Consider the following 23,172-nt stretch of genomic DNA (forward strand, 5'->3'; position numbering starts at 1 on the left):
TGGCTTCCTTATCTTTGTGTGTGTGTGTGTGTGTGTGTGTGTGTGTGTGTGTTTGGAAGGAGAAGATGGGTTAAATTCTGCCTATACTTATCAAGGTAATTAGTTCAGTCATCCAACAAGCCCACCTTCTAACCGCAAAACATTGTGGTAAACACATTACTGTGAGCTTCTTTATACTGAATTTCATTGGACCCTCCCATATGCTTTATGTAAGCCCTCTGGTATTTGTGTAGCTTGAATAGTCATGAATAAAAGAGCTTAGAGCTAGCTTTAAAGTACAGCCTCTGAAGTAGGCAAAAGAGGATTCAAATTGTCTTGTGTACCCTGTTTTGTTTTCTTCCTCCATGTGGTTGAGCATTAATGTTTGAGCACTGCAAAGCTTTGGTTTCAAATGCGGAGTCATTCAATGAGTAGTAAACTGACTATTAGGTTATTGTTTGATATTTTAAGAGTAAATATCCATGGCTTTTAATTATATTTCCTTATGGACTCACCACTGTATCTGATTTGGCCTGAAGTAAGTTTTCTTTTAAGTAAGTAAATGTATATTGGCACCATGCTTCCTTCTTGTGGTGGTTTTTTTTTTAGATGGCTTTTAGAAACCAGGCTTATCAGGTCTTTTTAATAGGAGTTTTTTGCACAACTCATTCAGCATTGTTCATGGCATTAACACATCACTGAACAAATTGCCCTCTTGCATATGCTAATCCCGTACTTAAAAGAACTCATTGTAACATGTTTTAATGCTTTAGCTGGAGGGGAGATGGGAATCTGAGGCATGTCCAATTGTGTCATGTGACCCAAAAATATTTAAAATGCCTTTTTTTCTTTGGGTCAACAGTTTGTACTTAGCATATCTGAATGAAAGTAGCCTGTATCATTTGTAGAAAAGATTAGTCTTTGCTCTTGTCTTTGTGTGTGTGTGTATTGGCCTCAGTTTTTAAGTCCAAGACTGATTAAACAATGTGATAGCGTAAAATTCACACTAAGGGTGAATTTTATGTTGGCAGTGAAAATATTTAATCTTTCTGTTGAGGTTATTATCACAGCTAATAAATAAATGAGCACTGGGTAATTTTACTCTGTAGCTAACACCTACTTAATTGTTATTGTTTTAAGAGGTAGTGTTCATAATGGTACATGCAATGGGCAGATCCTCCAAGCTTTATTTGCTTTTGACATTGTAAAAATGAGAGATCCATCCTTAGGTAATACAATATAATTGTAAATTTAAAGTTATAAATGCCATTGTATGTTTGTGTGTGAGAGAGTACATATAAAATACTGTATGCTCACAAATAAACATTGTTTCTCCTAAAGTAAAACAATAAGGCGAGTTAAATTAAGTAACCTCACAAATAGTTACTGACGAGCGAACTAAATTTCTGATAGGTTGATGTATGGAAAGATTAAGCAAAATGTAAAATGCTTGAATCTCTATAATTTGCCTTTGAAGACTTCGGTGAGTTGAATTAAATCGAATGAGAGATTGAGACGGTATTACATTTCTAAAATATTTATTGCATCCAGTTTTAATTTTCAGGTGTATATGAAGGAATTCGGGAAGGAATTTTTGGTTGACCTTGGTTTTTTGTCTTTACAGAGTAATTCTCTGTTGGTACCGGACAGCCTGCGAAACACAGATAAACGCAGGAATGGTCCTGAATATTCCAATGACATTAAAAAAAGAAAGATGGATGATAAGGATTCCAGCCACTATGTAAGCAAATCTGTTTCAAATAAATGATTAATTTATTTGCACATATTTTGTGTGTGAGCAGTTAAATAGTTGTTAAAAGTAGGGCAGATTGATTGATTTAAATCAAAGTTATTTAAATCACCCATTTTAATAATGATTTAAATGAGCAAACAGGCAACCTCATTTAAATAATCTATTATAATCTGGTTTTGTGTTTTATACTTTTTGGTTATTTTCCTCAAGAAGGTTAGTTCTCATGTTGAATCACAACTAAATATAGCTTCACATTAAATTTGGTGTTTGTTTTTGCTAATCAGGAGGATACACCACCTTTATTTAAGCAGTTATATTGAATAATGTACATTTATTTGGATTCTTAATTTTTCTTCATTCATTTTTAATTTTTTGTTAGAAAATGTGAATGGTGCATTTCTTATTTATTAAGTGATTAATTTTAACATAAGATGTACGTCAAGCTCTATTTTGATGGAATTTCAGTTAAGAGCACAAAAATGGGATACTAATTTTTAATTAAACTGTCTTAAATGTACTGCATACATAATATGAAATTTTATCAAAACATGATAAAACTATTCAAATTTTATCAAAAATTTTAACAAAATATGTTTTGCATTTAAAACAATCTGATTTATTAAACAAAAGAAGTGTTATCTGTAGTTGGTGAATCTGAGTGTTTCTGGTCACCATGTCTTTAAGATTTTAGAACTAGTAGATCTCATAGTCTCAAACCTAGCTTTCATTCATTGATTGGAAGAGGAAAACAAGCTTTCCTGCATTTTCAACTTCCATTAGTTCCTTAATTTTGAATGAACTAGTCACTGAACTGAAATAGTTGAATAAACTGAAATGAAGAAAACTCTCTGCACTTTCAAATATGTACTGCTTAATATTATTTTTGCATTTAAATTAAATTATTTTAATACATTATAATAAGTTTAGGCCTCACCATAGGTTGTCATAATTCCAATTTTAATTTTAAATAGGTTTATTAAAAACAAAAATAAAAACTGATTTAAATTCAAAAAACCTGTTTAAAAAAATCCACCCTCGTTAAAAGCTGTATTTCAGGTTTCATGTGGTTGTTGCCACACTTACTGATATTCTTCATATTCATTCATTCTATGTAGTGTAATGACTGAATAGCTTAACCTAGTCCCAAGATTATTACTGTCACTGGATTTTAGGGAACCAGCTGTGCCTGCCTTTAGGAGTCAAAAACTTTCTAGGATTCAGAAGCAAGTTGTTTAGCTCCGTTTCTTCCCCTTATGTAAGTTGTAATAGTAGCCGCCATTGTAGCTTGAATGTGCCTCAGGGTCTGTGAGGGTACATCTACAAGGTAAGCAGTAACCTGTGGTGAAATCCATCCCCTTCCCTAACTTCGGAGCCCGAACCCAAATGTCTGCACAGCTATTTTTAGCACTGTAGTGCAAGCCTCTCAAGCTTAAGTCTGTACAGTCTCTGAGACACACTGCCACAGGTTTCTGCTTGCCATGTAACCTAACAAAGCTACCTACTACTTACGCTGGTTGAAATTACAAAATTACTATGAAAAGCAATGCCCCCCCGACCCCCCCCAAAAGAAACCACCAGTAAAATGTTTGTGCAACTTGTGTGTTGTCTTTTGACAAGCTTTATTTGCCCCTGAAGTTCCAAAGAACCAACAGCCGAAAGGGTCGTGGATCATATGCACTGGCTGCAATAGCTCAGCATTTCTGCCCTTAACCTTCTTCTAAGATTATGATAAATAAGCATGGGAGGAGCAGAATTTAATGTAAATTAAATAGAAATAATAGTAATTGGAGAGGGAATGGAGATGTTAGTCACACAGAGAAACAGAGGGGAGGGCTGATCTCTTTTTATTAAAAGTGCAATTGTGACACAATTGTACAGTGGCAAGAATGCCTTGGGTCTGTGGCTTCAGGCATTAGCTGCATTGCTGGTCACTCTGACCCAAGAAAATTAGATTCTATTGTAATTCTCAACATCTGTGGGTATGATTTATCTCCTTCACTTGATCCCAAGTTTTCACCAGATGCTTGTGTTGATCACAATAGGTTCCGTTCTATTCTCAGTGAAACCCTTGTAGTCTCTTTGATTTTGGGGTTGCATCAGAGCAACTGTAAGCAGGTTGGGGCACCTTCCCTCTCCTGTTAACCTAGCCCTGTATTACCACTGCATCTTTGAAACCAAAGTCTGTGATTTCTTCCATCTTGTATCTTGTTTTGTTGCTGGGAACTTTTGACAAACTTTCCTATTTACTAAAATCTTTCAACTCACTAGTGTCCAGATGCTAGCAGTTTTGGGGGTATTAGTAACCTCATTTATTCAAAGGAGAGCGTGCTTAAACCATTGTCTGTTTCCTTGGGAATCATATACAATGTGAAACTCTTGATTTTTTGGAAAACAGGACAACTTCTCTTTTTGGTAGAAGCACTAGGAATGGAATTGGATTATTAGTAGATAAAATAAATACTTAACTCTTAAAACAAAGAGTTTAAAATATTTCCACTCTGGAACAGGCTTAATATTTAAAGATTTACTAGATTTCCAACTGTACTCACATGTTTGCTGCTTTCCTAAAAGCAGCACTTTTAATGTCAAGGAGGCATTTGTGTCTAGAAAGCAGAAATAAGTTGGCTAAGGGGAATTGTGGGATTGGAAATAGGACAGTAAGTTCAAGATCTTTCAATTTAATTTCTGCTCAAAACTTTTTGATATTATGAAGCTTTAAAATGGAAATTGGGATGGCCTCAAACTGGACTCTGGACTTCTCCAGGAAAATTACCTTGGACTTAGAAAAATCTTCTGAAACAAGTAGTACACATAGGAAACTTCTTTGAAAATCCTTGCCATTGTGCTTTACATGTTCAAAGCACTGTGAAAACTGTAACTAATTCTGCAACTCTTCTTTTACAGTTGCTAGGACTAAAATATACAGTTTAACAATGAGAGCAGTTAAGGATGTCTTTTTCCCTCAGAGTGTAAACAGTCATTGGACTAGCCATACATCATTTATATTTTATAGTTAAATACAAATATTCTTTCAAATATCTCAAATGTAATGTAAAGCTAAAAGGAAGAAAAGCTGTGCTCCTATTTTCATCAAATTTGTATGTTTGCCCTATCATTTATAAAAGTGGCGAAGGGCTCTCTGCTGTTAATGGTGTGGCTCTCCTCTTTCTGTCTGTCTAATTTGGGTAGGACAGTGATGTTTAATATTCAGGTTGTGAATACAGCAGATGCTTAGCCTTTTCCCATGCTTTTCAAGTGTATTAAATGGAATAAACAATTTTTTTCTAGGACAGCGATGGGGACAAGAGTGACGATAACTTGGTTGTGGATGTGTCCAATGAGGTAACTCAGTTTTCATTTTTTGCATTTTTAACATTTGCCCAAGCATTGAAGGAAAAATTCACTATCATCTAAATGTATATAAAAATGCTTGCCTATTTTCTTTTTACTGATATTGGAAATTAACCTGAAAAACCTTAAAATGTAATGCCTGCTGGCTGCCATATTACAGGACAGAGCAAATTGGGCTGACTTATATGCTCCCTCTTGCACTGGTTCATACACATTTCAGCTTTCCCATAAGATGCATTCCAACATTTTACAGCCGCTGTCATGACTGCCTCTGTGTGGTGGGGAAGAGTTAAGATGAGGATGTATGTACAGGACCGGGGTTGATCAGGCAGTGTTTTTAAATCAATGTATCTTTGGCAGGGATGAGGTTGGAACACAGGGTTAAAGCAAACTGAGAGTTGAGAAGCAACTAGAGATGTCCACAGAATTTCCTAGGGCGAGTGGCCATTTAAGAAAACCCTACTATTCTTCAGGAAAGACAGTGTAGGTAGCAGCAGTTCCTGCCAGCAGCACCACAGTGGAGGGGGCTAGTCCAACTCCCTCCTCCCCGTCTTTTATGTCCTGCAGATACAAGACTTTGGGAGCATAGGATGCCATCAGTCCTCTTCCCTTATTCCGATCTGCCTTGGGAGGCAGGGCCTTTACCAAGCCATGGTGTACAGAGGAGGTCTACTCTGTCAGCCGTCAGTTTCGTAGGATTGGATGGTGGAAAGTGGGTATCTGAGCAGGGAGCTAGGTAACTAGCAACATCTTCAGAAGCCCAGACCACAGCAATATCTGAGCATATGATACAAAATTGATTAATAGACTTTCTGCTCTCCTGCACCTGATACCACCTGCAGGGGTCCACCCGACCCCCAGGAGAGCAGCAGAGTGTGGAGGAACCATTGGAATCCTGGTGGCTTTGCAGCCTCCACCCAGGGCAGGCACCCGGGGGGTGGCGGGGAGAGGAGTGAGGGGAAGGTTTGCTACACAGAGGGGTAATATGGACAGTCTGTATAGAGGAAAGAAAACAATAGACAATACATATTCTATGGGCCACGAGCTGAGGGTCATTTTCTTTGAGGGTGGGGATAAGCAAAGTGGGTTATCATTTGACAAGAAATTTTTAAAATAATGTTTACGTTATTCAGAGCTATCATGCTGTGGACACTATGAACTGCATAATCTTATTACTGTTACTCTTGTCCTCCCTTCCCTCTCACTGTTTGTCACACACTTGTCATATTTTATCTGTAATTAGATTGTAATCTCCTCTTTATATATTTAAGAAAAAATTACCATGTTATTTAAAACTCACATGCAAAACTAACTGGATTTATTTTAATCAGTGGGCTTAACTGCCCCCACTGACCAGATGAAGAGGAGGCATTGTCACAGAGAAACAAACAAAAACTAATATTTAAAAAAATTATTTATTTAAACTTACCTGTTTAAAACCTTACAGTTTTTCCATGGTGATAATTCCATGGCAGTGCTCTGTACAAGCCCATGGCCATAAAGCAGTTTTCTGCTGTCCTTCCTCCCCCCATTTGTATTTGTTTTTTGTTTTATTAGTATTATTATTATCTTAGGATCCTTCATCGCCACGGGCAAGTCCGGCACATTCGCCACGTGAGAATGGCATAGATAAAAACCGCCTGCTGAAAAAAGATGCCTCTAGCAGTCCAGCATCTACAGCCTCCTCAGGAAGTTCCACTTCCTTGAAATCCAAAGAAATGAGTTTGGTGAGTATTAAAAGCAGTCTGTAGCCCAGAGGAAATACCTATCTATTTCTCACATGTATGGTCTCACTACTAATTACTGTGCATAGTGGCTTGCTTGTTGGCTGCGGATGTCTGATTTTATACACTTGAAGTTGAAGCATGTTCTTGTTCCCCTAGACCTTTATAGTACTATACAACCCTCTTCTTCGCTGATAAAAGCTTCTACTTCACACTGATCTTTCCTATGCACTTATAGCTAATGGTTTCCAAATTTACTGTATAATGCAAACTGTTCACTTTAAACAGTGTTTTCTTTTTGGAGCTGAAAATAGCTTACACTTATTCTTCACTATAGACAAAACATACACACACAGATCTTTTAAATGTTCTGCAGAATCATGGTTCCCTTCTTCTAAATAGGTTGTTTTACTCTCGGTAAAATGTCATTAAATTATTTGATCATAAGATCTTTGGTTGTTATACTGGCACAATTTATTAAATTATTTTATTTTAGGAGATTATTAATTACGTATCACTCTCTTTTTGGACTTTAATCTGGGACATTAGACAAATTGTTTTCTGTAATATTTGAGATGCCGATTTTAGACTGAAGGAATTTGGCGATACATAGAATATTGTCCTGAATTTAAATTATCTCAGACATTTTTAATGCTGTGGAGGAAGGAAAAAATGATCTTCTGCATTTTTTCCTTGTTTAATTTTGGCAGGAATAGGAAAGGTCAGCATTTCTCTCTCACAAGTTAATGCTAACAACATTGTGTGGATTTATGAAAATTGGCTGAGGGAGTAGGTAGTAGGTGCCCAGTGTCCCAGCTGCTGTTGTGATAAATTGTGTAATATGGCCTGGATTAAAAATAATACTCATTTAATTTGTTTAATGATACCAGCATGAAAAAGCCAGCACGCCTGTTCTGAAATCCAGCACACCGACTCCTCGAAGTGATGTGCCAACTCCGGGCACTAGTGCTACTCCAGGACTTCGTCCAGGCCTTGGAAAACCTCCAACAATGGACCCTCTAGTTAATCAAGCTGGTAATGCATTGCTTTTCATGTGCTTTTCTCAGTCTTTCATTAATCTTTTACTTATGTAATTTGTGAATACTAAATAAATGTATTGCTTCATTCTTCATATTATTGAAGAGGTTTGATAAGAAACAGATGTTCAGACTTAGTTTTCAGCAGCTTGTACCTCTTTCAGACTGACTGTTTACATTTGTTTTTATCTTCTTTGAAAATAATCTAAACTACGTAATGACTTCCTTAAAGTTTCTGATAAATATTCTGAATGCAAGCTCCTTCCTAGCCCATTATCCTGTATTTGAAGCAGCTAATATTTGCTGAAATGTAAATCCTGACAGATTCAGAGAGATATTCAGACTTCAGACGTCAGTTTTCTAAACTATACCTCTCAGTCTTATTGCAGGAATTGGAGAAAGACCAAATAACATCAACAATGGGGAGGAGGAAAATATGAAGGAAGGAATGGACAGTCTGTGTAGGGAATATTAAAAGTAATCAGAATAGCTATGCATATAAGAGCTCTCATTTACACAGAGCCAGGATGAGTGGTGGTGATGAGCCTAGTTCAGAATGTACCTAACAACATTAAAAGGGACTGTGGACAGAGGGAAAGACTGGGTGTTGCAAAAGACGTATCCATCTGGAATTACAGTGTTTTCTTCTCTGTGTGCAGAGAAATAGAAAGAAAATTACTTGAATTCACAATGAGCACATTATTTCATTAAACTGCAGCTGCTGGCTTGAGGACACCCTTGGCAGTATCAGGACCATACCCTACTCCATTTGGAATGGTACCTCATGCTGGCATGAACGGAGAGTTGACCAGTCCAGGGGCAGCTTATGCCAGTCTACACAATATGTCCCCGCAGATGAGTGCTGCTGCAGCTGCAGCCGCCGTGGTTGCCTATGGACGATCTCCTATGGTAGGAAACACATTGCTTGCCATCTCAATAGGATGAGGTTTGGTTCACTGGGAAAGGCTACATGCCTTATTTAACATTGTCTAACTCCCAGGCCATTACAATGCCAGAGGCTTAACTACTTCACTGTATGTTTCATTTTACTCTGTGGCTAGAGAAACAAACTTGTGCCTTGAAAACAAAGAATCTCAGTGTATTTATGAATGTTTCAGTTTTTGTTTGCCTTCATTAGTGCTTTGGTTCATTAAGAAACGCCAAACTATTTATGTATGTATTTATTTATTTGAATAAAAAGGTAGTGTTGGAAGCTACAAAGCACTTCATTGGTTCTCTGGACATCTGTGTTTCTCCCATTGGAGCAGATTTGTACACTTTATAGACATCCTAAATTAATCTTGCAGCACATAGAAGGCTTTTTATCCACTTTTCTGTGCTTGTAGTTTCATTTTTTATGAAAATAAAAATTTGAAGTTGGCTGGTGTCGTTTTTTTATTGCTTTGTGGCCTGGAAAGTTAGAAAATTCCTTATGCCTGGCAACAGTGCAAATAAGGTAGTCTGTAGTCACCACTACCATAAAGTAAAACTAAGTAGGGGCCCAGTTCTTCAAACATTTAAGCGTATGGGTAACTTTAAGCACACAAGTAGTCCCAGTGAATTAATTGGGATTATTTATAAGTAAAGTTGTGTGTCAGTATTTCCAGGATATGTGAGGCTTGGTGCTATATTTTCTAAATTCTAGAATGAGGCTCATCTTTTTAACTGGAAAACAGTTTTCTTGAGCAGGAAGGATGGAAATTGTAAGTGGCATATACATGTCTTTAAAACTACATGCATTATGGTTTTAAGTTATGTATACCGTTTCAAAGGATGAACTTGAATGCACTTTGGCCCATATTTGTTGTAGGGATTGCTTGAAGTGTGTATTTATGCTAGATGAATTAATATAATAAGATTTAAAATGCTAGGAAATCCTAAAGTAGTACATAATGTATTAAGCATATCATTACTGTCATATTTAAGCTGTTACGATCATGTACATCTATTGGTTCAGTTTTCAGTGTGAACACTGAAAAACAAAAAAATAAATCTCTTCAGAGAGTCCCTTTAATGCATTCCAATAAGTAACATTTGCATTTCTAAAATGCTCTACACCATATTTTTTTTTTAATATATAAAATGAGTTGGGGGTGAAGGAAGGGGAAGTTGTGTTTTTTTCATTCAACAGGCTGGAATTTTATTCATTTTTCATTACCAGGTTGGATTTGATCCTCCTCCTCACATGAGAGTACCTGGAATCCCTCCAAATCTAGCAGGAATCCCTGGGGGGAAACCGTAAGTAACTTTTAACACTTTAGTAACATGTGAAACGGCGAGAGCATTTAGTTATATTATGTCAGCGAACAAGACTTCCAAATGGAATGATATCTTGGGTGTTTTGAAAGAGATTGCTGTTGTCCTCTCCTGATAAGGAGTATTTCTTATAAAGTCTCAACTGGCAGCTGTAATCTTAATCACATTTGTGAACATTTAGTTATTTCTGGAGAGAAGCTGTTGGTGGGAAACATCCCTGAGTTTCCTTTCTTTCAAGCTTTGCTATTGAACTAGAGGTAGGTCGGGGAGTTGGAAACTAGTAGAGCTCACCTTTAAATTTGAAACATGTCAAGCTGTCTTTCAGCCACTACAAATAGAGGGTGCAAATCACATCCTCCTTGTATTGGTAGATATTTGAGCAGGAGTGAAGGTCTGATGAAATCACTGTGTCTCCAGCTTCAGAAATTTAGGTGGTACTTAATGGAGATCATAAGTACTGACTTTGGCAAATGGTACATAACTTGCATAATGAACTTCTGAAAACTACCTCAGAGATATGCAGCTGTAGAGCAGCAGGATACACAGGCAAAGATGTACAGTGAACATATAAATGTAGGAGGATTTATTTTCACAGCAGCGCTTGAAATTAGATGCTTGTATTAATACTGAACTCACTATATAAAGAAAAGGGCACTTAGCACGGTCACCATTAACAAAGTATTTTATTCTGTTTTGGATTTTTAGAGTAATTTCATTTTTTACTGAGGAAGTAAAGGTAATAAAATTAAAGCAGTCTTACAGTTAGCTAATATTCTATTCTGTCAGATGAATTTTGAAATTCTCTTAAAGATGTCTTGCTTTCTGGATTTTCACAATATAGTGTTTTGTTGGCATATTAAGCAACATTTTAAAGTTATGCCACTAAGATATGTGTTTCAGTTTGGTGGGTGAGCATTTTGTTGAACCTGCAGCATTTGCAGCAGTTTTATTTCAGTAGATTGTAAAGGTTTAAGTAGCCTTAATTAAACCTGGTTAGGTTCCACATTTAGGGTAGAATCATAGATACATACAGCCTCTTTTTAAAAAACAAACAAACACACAAAAAAACCAACCTCTAAAACTTCTTATTTTAGCAGTTTTCTTAAATATTTTTAGAAAATAATTGTACACAGTTTTAAACAGAGCATAATTTCCAAAGAATACATTATTGATAAAACTTCATTTTCTGATGGTATTTCCTTTAAAATAGGTATATAGTTTCCCTCTCAACCTGCTCAGTCTCCTGGCAATGTTTATCTATAATACCTGCCAAATTTGCATATGGGAAATCCTTCCTGTTGATTACAAATATTCTGCAATATGGTTCTAGTTTCCATTAATCTATCTGCCTGATTTAGTAGTGAAACTGGTTTAAATTTTCTCCCCGTCACTTACGTCTTCCTCTCACAGATGCATCATATGTCTCCCGATTGCCTCATGACTTTATTATGAAGCTTTGTGCTTACACATACACAGATTCACTTGTCCTGCACAGCTTTCAAAAGAATGCAGTCACTTAATTTTTGGTATGAATTGTAAGTTCTAAGAAACATTTACTGTGTTGAACCTTACAAGCTGAACCTTTACAAACATACCTTGATTTGCTTCCACCATGCTTTTCAGCCTCATGTGCCGCCGTGCCTGTCATCCTGACTGATTAAATTGTGTAGGGAATATGGTGCCTTGTGTAGTGCATGTTTCTTCTCCCTCTTTTTCCTCTTTCATAGGAATTAATGCAAACCATTCCTCCTAAATCTGTTTTCTTTGCTACTTATTGCACTTTTACATGCAGACTCCACGAATAGGTTGGCACTCTCAAGCTCCTGCTTGGACCGAATTTCATGTATGAAATCCCCACCTGAGGGAAAGATTAGAGAAGAGATACTGAACGTACTGCATTACTAACAAGGGTCTAAGGATGGTATTATGCATCAAACATTGGCTGTCAAGTTAAATATTGCAGAGCGGACTAGTTCTTAAAATAGATGTTTCTGTTTATGGGGCCAGATTCATTCCTAGTGACTTCAGTGAAATGTGGCCCACAGTTTTATAAATAAATTATTGTTGGATCATTCATGGGCTAATAGATATGGGTAATTTTAATTCTTGGACTTCATTTATTAAACCATTTCACTATTTCTATTTCATGACTTCCAGAAATATTTAATCAAAAGTGTATTGGGGAAGGGGGCTCAAATGTAGATGTCATTTTTGCAGTGTTCAAGGCACATCAGCCATGTCTGTTTCCTATTGCTTAAAAAGTACTATTTGAATGAAAAATATTGTGTTCTTTATGGTGTTTTCCTTCTGGTCACTTAGCTTTAAACTCTCGGTCAAAATCTTAGTTATTGAATCTGCTTCTGAGAACCCTCACTTGCAGTTAAAAGTTACATACTCAGTCATACTCCTGGTCATACTTTCTTGCCTCCTTTGCTGATAGTTGCTGCCTCCTTTTCCTGTTCTTACTATAAATAGACATGGTAAACTTTTGAAATCCCAGGAGATGGGGTAGTCTAAAATTGACTGCGTTAGGATTTAGACTTATTTTAGCCCTGTTCATCCACAACTAGCAGGATGTCTTCCGTTGCCCAGAGTAACTTTATGGTTGCATCTTTTATCTGTGTTAAGTCTATTGACATTTTCTGGTACAAAGTATGGGTGTAATGTGGCATCTGTCACAGAATTTCACAGACTGCAGGGGAATTCTCGGTTTTGTATTTGAAACCAACTTTCTCCCAGACACACACATTGAGATGCCACATGAGAGACGGCATTTTAGTTGTGTATCCTGTTGCAGGTGGGATGGGGGAGGAAGTTTTTCAGTTAGAAATACTGAATCCCCTGCCATCTGTCTGCTGGTTACTGTAGTTATCCGTAGCTACTCTGGGGCCCTTGTTTTTTGTTGTTGTTCTAAGTACCATTGACTCAGTTCTCTTTTTCCAAAGGACCAGCATTCTGTGAGCAGCTGTTCTTCTTTGACCACTCTATATTTTTCTTTTGTCTGCCTTTAACTGCTGTTATGACTTACTACTTACACACTGAGATCTTATTAATAGAATAGATTGCTGTTAGAAAAATAAGCTGCCTCTTAGGAACCTGCTCTTGTTTTTCAGTTGGCTGCTGTTGAAAGAATTCCCTCTGGAAAACACCTTACTTTCTACTGCTTCACCTTCTGCTGTGTCACTAAGTTTAAGTCCCTTACTCCCAACCTTTTCTGGTTTTGTTTTTTTTAAAATCTGCCACTGGCAAGTTCGTTCTCTTCAGAGCCTAATCCTGTTACCAGTGACTCTGGGCCATTCCATGCTGACCTAGAAAGCTGTAGGGTGTTTCAAGTCTCAGTTCCCCTTGCCACAAATTAGCTGGTCTTGGCAGATGAGAGCAGGTGCCCCTTAGACATTCTTTTATTTTATTTTTCTGTGTTTCTCCCTGGGAACCATTCCTTCCATTTTCTCTTCATCCTGCTGTCAAGCTGTATTTAGTATTTATTCTTCAGTTTTCCTGCCCTCTTTCTGTGGTTGTGTGACGTTTTCCTTTTCTCCTATATCATTGAAGCCCGCTGCTAATTTTTCCTATTACTGTGGAACTCATGTTTCTCTATTTTTCTTTTGTCTGCCTTTAACTGCTGTTATGACGTACTACTTTTTAGAATTTGTCCAGTTTCATGCTTCCATCCTCATACCGAATGATTCAAGCTCATACTTTAAAATCTCATACTCAGTAGTGTTTGGAAGAGGTCAGATCTAAAACTACTTCAGTTTCTTTAGCTATTGGCCAATTATTAATTTATCTTGTGGTATATTCATCATGTTGCACAAGAGTGAATTTCTTTAGATTTTCCTGGCAGCACTTGTTCTGTTGTTTTTCTTTTTCTTCTGGTGTGGTCTCCAAATCAGTAATTAATTTTCTCCTGAAATCAGTACTATTTTCAGAGATGACTATCTGGTGTATGACAAATTGTGCACCTTGTCCTTTCTCTCCCTACTGTACAGTGAGCAACATGCAGTATTTTATACTCTTTTTGGCTTAGTGCCATATTCATATTTGCTCATTTGATTAGTCATTCCAATGGAGTTTTTAGCTTTCTTTACAGTCCCCTGTGGTGGTTGTGTTAACGATCTTACAGGTTTTCCCAGGGTGAGAGTTCTGACTTCTTCTAGCACTAGGTTGCTGCACTTAGCATTGATACTAGAGTTACAAAATGGTAGCAACATTGTGACAATTAACCTGATAATTAAAGAACATGCTATCTTAAAACAGAATTGAAATGATTGCAGAGTTGATTTGATTTAAATCAAACTGATTTAAAACACTAGTCAGGAAGACTCGATTTAATCATGGATTTCTACATAAAAGTGCATTCTTGTTGGTTGTTATAACCTTAATACATATTCCTCACAACTCAGAGATAGAGGTAGGTTCTTCTTCGAGTGATTGCTCATGTGTATTCCACAACAGGTGTGCGTGCTCGCCATGTGCACCGATGCCGGAAGTTTTTCCCCAGCAGTACCCATGGGGGGGGGAGCGCCCCCCCTTCCGCCCCCCGCTGACCCCTGGAGTGGCACCTGCCTGGCACGGTATAAGGGGAGCTGCGCGCTCCCCCCACCCTCAGTTCCTTCTTGCCAGACAACTCCGACAGAGGTGAAGGAGGGCGGGATATGGAATAGACATGAGCAACACATCTCAAAGAACTCCAGTTACGGAAAAACTTTTCTTTTCTTCTTCGAGTTATTGCTCATGTGTATTCCACAATAGGTGATTCCAAGCTATATCTGTTGGAGGTGGGTAAGAGTTCACAAGTTCCCAGGACAGAGGGCAGCCCTGCCAAACCCAGTGTTATCCCTGGCTTGGAAAACGATTGCATAGTGCGAGGTGAACGTGTGAACCGAAGACCACGTGGCAGCCTTACAAATGTCCTGGGTGGGGATGTGGGCCATGAAGGCAGACAACGAGGCCTGCGCCCGAGTCGAGTGTGCCCTCACAATGGGTGGTGGGGGACACCCGCCAGCTCATAACAGGAGCGGATACATGAAGTAATCGAATTGAAAAGCCGCTGAGTGGAAATCGGCTGGCCCCTCGTGCTCTCAGCCGAGGCGACGAACAGTTGCAAGGACTTTCTGAACGACTTGGTCCGCTTGAGGTAGAAAGACAGAGCCCGCCACACATCGAGCGTGTGGAGACGGCACTCCTCACTGGATGCGTGAGGCTTGGGGCAGAGGACCGGTAGAAAAATGTCCTGACCCATGTGTAGGTGGAGACCACCTTTGGGAGGAATGCAGGGTGGATGTCGTGGGCTATACAGAAGTCTCACAGCCTGAGGGCTTCGTGGCAGAGGATCAAGCCTTGCCTTGCCTTGCCTGTTGATATAGAACATCGAGGCCATGTTGTCTGTGAGGACCCTGACTACCATGCACGCCAGCCACACCGCCCTGAGCTCCTTGAAGTTTATATGTAGGGTCGGGTCTTGAGCCGACCACAGGCCTTGGGCCTGAAAGTTCCCCACATGGGCTCCACGCACACCTAATGCGGAATACACATCAGCAACACATCTCGAAGAACACCAGTTACGGAAAAGGTAACTGTCTTTTTCACTTTTAGAAGATGCACACTATACATTTTTAAAGTGATTTATTTTGAAAACTTTTCAGATTAGTTTTACATCTATATCAGAAAAGCAGGTAATTGAATCAGATATTTATGAAGTCACTGGGAAGTGAACTATCTCCAATTCAACAGGTTAATTAATAATATTTGGAGGATTTTCTTGCCACGGTGTATTTGGAGGAAAACATCATCAGACAAACATTTAAAGTGTTTTATTTTAACTAAAACAGCAACGTTATGTATTCTGGATTTTTTTCTTCAACAGCAAACATATAATATTTTAACAAAACAGGCATATGAATTTTTGAATTTAGTTAAACATCCAAGTTTTTTAAAGTCAGGTTTGTTTTTGATAAGTGTTTTTAACTGAAATAGTTAAATGAAAAATTTTTAAAAAAATTAAATCGATTATGTCAGCCAGGTCAACAGGAGAAACTTAAAATATTGGTTTCTTCAGCCTACTCAGTCATCTTCACCTTCATTTTCCTGTTTCTTTATAATCTGGGGGGAAAAAAACAAGCTTTCAGGTCCCAAACGATTTCTCAATTTGGAATGAATTAGTCAAAGAATGAAAATATTCTTTCTACACCATCTGAAGAAGCTATTCTGTTAAAAGTGAGATTATCACTTCAACAGTCTCTGAATCCAAGTGGTTAATTGACTTCCAACAGTTCACTGGTGTGACTTTCTTTAAAACATTATCAGCAAACATAGATTTCCTGAATGGTTCACCCTTAGCTCTGAAGTTTATTATAGTTGGCATTATGGAGGGATGATTGCTGGATGTCCATGTCCTAGCCAACTCCTCTAATTCAGCAGTTAAGGTTTGACCCTGGTACTGAGTAATGAGAATATTCACAAGAAAATGAGCTGGAGATAATGCTTGTCCTATTTGTTTTTTTAATGCTTGTAATTTAACTCTATCATTGCACATTTTTCTTTTTAAGATCTCACTCGGTTCCTTCCAAATTTCAACAGCGTCAGGAATAAAACAGCTATTTCACCTCATTTTGTTCAAGGCTACAGAAATAGGCTTCAGGGTACTCGGCATGTGTTCAACATTTCTCTTAAGCCCAATGTTGAGAACTCTAGCTGTGACAATGCTATCTATTTTTTCACTATTTTGTTCACAAACTGTCATCAGATTAGGCCAGTTCATAGAATCATAGAATATCAGGGTTGGAAGGGACCTCAGGAGGTCATCTAGTCCAATCCCCTGCTCAAAGCAGGACCAATCCCCAATTAAATCATCCCAGCCAGGGCTTTGTCAAGCCTGACCTTAAAAACTTCTAAGGAAGGAGATTCTACCACCTCCCTAGGTAACGCATTCCAGTGTTTCACCACCCTCCTAGTGAAAAAGTTTTTCCTAATATCCAACCTAAACCTCCCCCACTGCAACTTGAGACCATTACTCCTTGTCCTGTCCTCTTCTACCACTGAGAATAGTCTAGAACCATCCTCTCTGGAACCCCCTCTCAGGTAGTTGAAAGCAGCTATCAAATCCCCCCTCATTCTTCTCTTCTGCAGACTAAACAATCCCAGTTCCCTCAGCCTCTCCTCATAAGTCATGTGTTCCAGACCCCTAATCATTTTTGTTGCCCTTCTCTGGATTCTCTCCAATTTATCCACATCCTTGTTGTAGTGTGGGGCCCAATGTTGAATAGAGGGGGACGATCACGTCCCTTGATCTGCTCGCTATGCCCCTACTTATACATCCCAAAATGCCATTGGCCTTCTTGGCAACAAGGGCACTGCTGACTCATATCCAGCTTCTCGTCCACTGTCACCCCTAGGTCCTTTTCCGCAGAACTGCTGCCTAGCCATTCGGTTCCTAGTCTGTAGCGGTGCATTGGGTTCTTCTGTCCTAAGTGCAGGACCTTGCACTTATCCTTATTGAACCTCATCAGATTTCTTTTGGCCCAATCCTCCAATTTGTCTAGGTCCCTCTGTATCCTATCCCTGCCCTCCAGCATATCTACCACTCCTCCTAGTTTAGTATCATCCGCAAATTTGCTGAGTGCAATCCATACCATCCTCCAGATCATTTATGAAGATATTGAACAAAACCGGCCCCAGTTCTTGATATAGTGCTCAAAACAGTCCACTACTGAGTTCCACTGTATGTCTTGTGGGAGAGTTAGCTTGGTTCCTCCCACTTTTTTCAGAGCAGCTGCTGCAAAGTGGTTATTACGGAAGTATTTTGCAGTTTCAACAATATTAGCCTTTATTTCTGGAACACTGAAGTCTTTGGCTAGGAAGTGCATCAAATGAGCACTGCAACCGTATGTTATGAGCTTGGGACTCTCTTCTAAATAATTTCTTCTCATCTTGAATACATTTGCAGCATTGTCTATGACCAAGCTGCGTACTAGACATTTGAATTTTTTTTCACAGTTTGTTATAGCTTTTACTGTTACTTCTTCTTGTAAGTATTCTGCTGTGTGCACATTTCCTGATGTATCAGTTGTTTCTGTAAGGAAGACATCCCCTTCTTCTGTTTCAGAGTAGCAGCCGTATTAGTCTGAATCTGCAAAAAGAACAGGAGTACTTGTGGCACCTTAGACACTAACAAATTCATTGGAGTGTAAGCTTTCGTGGACTAAACCCACTTCATCGGATGCATGCAGTGGAAAATATAGTAGGAAGATAGATATACACAGAGAACATGAAACAATGGGTGTTATCATACACATTATAACGAGAGTGATCAAGTAAGGTGAGCTATTAACCAACAGGAGAGGAAAAAAAACCTTTGTAGTGATAATCAAGATGGGTCATTTCCAGCAGTTGACAAGAAAGTATAAGGAACAGTATGGGGGAAAAATAAACATGGGAAAATAGTTTTACTTTATGTAATGACACATCCACTCCCAGTCTTTATTCAAGCCTAATTTAAGGGTGTCCAGTTTGCAAATTAATTCCAACTCAGCGGTCTCTCGTTGGAGTCTGTTTCTGAAGTTTTTTTGTTGAAATATTGTGACTTTTAGGTCTATAATCGAGTGACCAAGGAGATTGAAGTGTTCTCCAACTGGTTTTTGAATGTTATAATTCTTGACACCTGATTTGTGTCCATTTATTCTTTTACGTAGAGACTGTCCGGTTTGGCCAACGTACATGGCAGAGGGGCATTGCTGGCACATGATGGCATATATCACATTGGTAAATGTGCAAGTGAACGAGCCTCTGATAGTGTGGCTGATGTGATTAGGCCCTATGATGGTGTCCCTTGAATAGATATGTGGGCACAGTTGGCAACGGGCTTTGTTGCAAGGATAAGTTCCTGGGTTTGTGGTTCTGTTGTGTGGTGTGTGTTGCTGGTGAGTATTTGTTTCAGGTTGTGGGGCTGTCTGTAAGCAAGGACTGGCCTGTCTCCCAAGATCTGTGAGAGTGATGGGTCGTCCTTCAAGATAGGTTGTAGATCCTTGATGATGTGCTGGAGAGGTTTTAGTTGGAGGCTGAAGGTGACTGCTAGTGGCGTTCTGTTACTTTCTTTGTTGGGCCTGTCCTGTAGTAGGTGACTTCTGGGTACTCTTCTGGCTCTATCAATCTGTTTATTCACTTCAGCAGGTGGGTATTGTAGTTGTAATGCTTGATAGAGATCTTGTAGGTTTTTGTCTCTGTCTGAGGGGTTGGAGCAAATGCGGTTATATCGTAGATCTTGGCTGTAGACAATGGATTGTGTGGTGTGGTCTGGATGAAAGCTGGAGGCATGTAGGTAAGTATAGCGGTCAGTAGCTTTCCAGTATAGGGTGGTGTTTATGTGACCATCGCTTATTAGCACCATAGTGTCCAGGAGGTGGATCTCTTGTTTGGATTGGTCTTGATGGTGGGATGGAAATTGTTGAAATCATGGTGGAATTCTTCAAGGGCTTCTTTTCCGTGGATGATGAAGATGTCATCAATGTAGTGCAAGAAGAGTAGGGGCGTTAGGGGATGAGAGCTGAGGAAGCGTTGTTCTAAGTCAGCCATAAAAATGTTGGCATACTGTGGGGCCATGCGGGTACCCATAGAAGTGCCGCTGATTTGAAAGTATACATTGTCCCGAAATGTGAAATAGTTATGGGTGAGGACAAAGTCACAAAGTTCAGCCACCAGGTTTGCCGTGACATTATCAGAGATACTGTTCCTGACGGTGTCACATAAGCACACACAACAGGATCATTGTGGACATTTCTCCACCCATCAAGACTCAGGTAAACAATTTTACCCTCTAGACCTTTTGCACAGTGCTCAATTTCTCTTTCGTACACTTTATCCAGCAATCTGCCTGTGACATCTGCTCTGTTGGATGGACGGTATCCTGGTCTTAATGTCTCATTAATGAAGTGTGGGTTCTCAGTCATACTGAAAGGAGAGTTTGTTGCATAAACAAACTGCAATTTTTCATCAATTACCTCCTTTTGCAATCTGCTGGTTCTTATCACAAACTTATCTATGGTTGTTTCTGGATGCTGGAGATTTTTTTTCTTTTTGCTACAGGTGATGTACCGTGGCTATGTGACTGGAACACTATCATTGGCAGATAACTCTGAAACTATAGAAAATGATGGTGATCTTGAAGGTGGATAGTCTTCAGAATCCTGTCTGAGGATGGATTCTCCTAAACAAAATATATCAATGCAGTTATTTAATTATTATTACCATACTACTCATTTAGTATTACTCATTGCATTCACTGACACTCAGTACTACTTTAGAGGTGAAATTATAAAAGTAAGATCTGCCTATTTCAGTTATTTATTTTTTTTATCACAGCTGCATCTAAAATGATAGTACCATTGAGTAATAACTATATTTTTTAGTCCAGAAGGAAGACAGGCAGTCCTTAAGAAAGAAGTATGAAATAAAAAAGTTTATCAACCTGAAGATCCTGCATGTTCAGACATGTTCCTTTCATCATCTTCAATGCAGCTTCCTCCTGAGAAGGAACACTTCTCATGATGCTGTTTCAATCAGGCAACCAGGCCTTGCATTTCTTTGTTGCACTGTTTGCATTTTGTATGCATGCCTGTCTTATCCACAGGTAGAAGACCTTCATTAAAATATTCCCAAACTGGGTCTCTTTTACGGCCTTCTGCCATTAAAGGTTTTTCCTTCTAGTGAGAGAATGGTATGGTAGATCTCAAATCAATGAAGGTTACGCTCAGAAAGACCTCAAGACTTCTGGAGTTTGCTGCTCAAACAGTTTCACTTTTGTTTCTACTGCCTGTCCCTCCCTTCCCACATTTATCTCCAGACTTCTTCTCCTTGTCCAGATCTATTCCACCCCCAACAATCTTCTATTCATTGAACTTTTTGAAACTTTGCACTTTTAGAGAGAGGTAAGGCATTTGACTCTGTGTACACGAATTTTCAGAGGGACGATAGGGTTGAGGTCTGTTATTTCTCCTCTCTCTGTATGTATGTATGTAGGTATGTATTTATTTATTTTTTTTAAAAAAAAATTTTTTTTGCTGTTAACAAACATGTTATCTCTGAAGACACAAATCCACAGTTTGAGAACTGCAAAACTAAGCATGTCTGATTGTATCTTCTAGACTAAGCATTGAGTCCCATTGGGTAGAAGAAAGATTAACCTAAATAATCTATACAGAAGCCCCTGGAACCCCATAAGATTGGGTCCCTAATCCATGAACTATTGGAACTCATTTACAAATCTTTTCTTAAACATTACGTGACTAGATTGTCGTATACTATAGAATTAGAATTTATAATCCCTATTCCATTATAAGATATCTTTGAGCTATAATGTATCTTAATAAAAACTACCTTTAGGTAGGTTTTTTCCTCAAAAAGCATTTTATCAAAAAAATCTGATCTAAATTAATAAAATCCGATTTTTTTTAAAGTAATTGATTTTTATCCACCCTGAATGATTGTATTAAGGACTTGTGTTCTTATTGGTGCTCTATTTGTACTTTTCTAATCTAGTTCAGAGCATATAAATGTTATAGACAAGATTTAGATGGAGGCAAAATGTAACTTCTTTTTAAAATAATGTCAGTAATTTTAATAAGGAAATGGCATTTCATTTGTTTAAATGTTTAGCATGCAAGTCCTAGTTATAAGCTGTCTGGGACACTTTCTGCAGAACCCAAAACTATTGCATTTTTGCAATTTTGTTGAACAACTAGAGTGAGAGAGCTGGTCAAATCAGTTTCTTGACTTTGAGGAAGAATTAGCATGATAAATATGATTAAAGTTCTGCAGTTCAATTTTATTATGAAAACACTATTTCTAGATATTTCTCTGAAATGGAAAGAACAATTCTGGACTTCTCCTGGGAGGGTCATAATCATAAAACAAAATTATCCTATTTGGAAAATGGAGAGCTAAAAGTGCCAAATTTAAATTTGTACCAAATTAATCTGAGACAAATTAATACATTACTATTATTTGTATTATGGTAGTGCATAGGAGAAACAGTGTATTCCTGGTACCAATCCAAAATCCTGGGTACAAATGGAAAAGCAACTTACTGTCTCAGTAAACCAGGGTCAGAGAGACTGCTTCAGGGTGGATTGATTTAAATTAAAATGAATTCAAATTTATTCATGATTTAAACCAGCAAGCAAGAAACCTTGATTTTTCTTCGAGTGCTTGTTCATGTCCATTCCAATCAGGTGTGTGCACATGCACGTGCATGGTGGCCGGAAGATTTTTTCCTATAGCAGCATCAGTCGGGTCAGTCTGGGCGCCCCCTGGAGTCATGCCTTCATGGCACTCAATATAGAGCCCTGCGATCCCGCCCCTCCTTCAGTTCCTTCTTACCACCAGTGACTGTTGGCTGGAACTTCCCGTAGCCCTTGCTTAGCAAGCGCATTCTACAGTTCTTTGTATGTAGTTTACCTTAGTTATTAGTATTAGACTAATTAGAGTTGTTGGGGGTCCCCTGCATTTCGACTCTCCAGAGCCGTGGTATGCCGCGGTCCCCATGGTTTAAAAACACACCAATACCTCCAGCCTCGGCACTGACCTCGGCACCAGTGACTCGTCCAACTTCAGTGCTGGCACCAATCTCGACTACAGCGCAGGCATCGATGCCGGCGACTGGCCCGCCACCTTCATTGGTGCAGATGGGGTTTGGCACTGGCTCCATCGACATTTCCACCAGTGTTGCTGATGGCTGCGCCAACACTGGGTTTGGCGTCGACAGCACTAGCAAGCACTCCGTTGGCGCCGACACTGCTCCAAGGGTCACGGGTCCCCTTGGGAGCGGATGGCAGGGAGCATCCACTTCTTATAGGTGCTTTCTCCTCATTGTCACCAGACGAGGCATTGGTGGGCACAGCTGTAGCCCCGGTGCTTGAGGACAACAGAGTACTGCTGCAGTTGCTGCAAAGGGCTGCTCAGGATCTGGGCATTAAGGTTGAGGAGGCTGATCCCATGGTGGACATCCTCGCCTCCTCAGGACCTTCTCGTATTGCCCTACTACTTATTAAGACTATTGTGGACACCACCAAGACCCTGT

General features: G+C 38.9%; 1 protein-coding gene across 5 annotated transcripts in view; it reads left to right on the plus strand.

Moving 5' to 3' along the window:
• Positions 1 to 23,172, plus strand: part of TLE1 (TLE family member 1, transcriptional corepressor) — a 96,534-nt gene that overhangs the window by 50,045 nt on the left and 23,317 nt on the right. For all 5 annotated transcript variants that reach the window (XM_077817537.1, XM_077817539.1, XM_077817540.1 and 2 more), the window contains 6 exons: positions 1,604 to 1,720; positions 5,021 to 5,074; positions 6,658 to 6,810; positions 7,698 to 7,842; positions 8,563 to 8,753; positions 10,006 to 10,082. In XM_077817537.1, coding sequence (XP_077673663.1) covers positions 1,604 to 1,720; positions 5,021 to 5,074; positions 6,658 to 6,810; positions 7,698 to 7,842; positions 8,563 to 8,753; positions 10,006 to 10,082 — 737 coding nt within the window. The remainder of the gene's footprint in view (positions 1 to 1,603; positions 1,721 to 5,020; positions 5,075 to 6,657; positions 6,811 to 7,697; positions 7,843 to 8,562; positions 8,754 to 10,005; positions 10,083 to 23,172) is intronic.

This window comes from Eretmochelys imbricata, chromosome 5 (assembly GCF_965152235.1).
Source record: "Eretmochelys imbricata isolate rEreImb1 chromosome 5, rEreImb1.hap1, whole genome shotgun sequence".
In the NCBI taxonomy this organism is placed as follows: domain Eukaryota; kingdom Metazoa; phylum Chordata; order Testudines; family Cheloniidae; genus Eretmochelys; species Eretmochelys imbricata.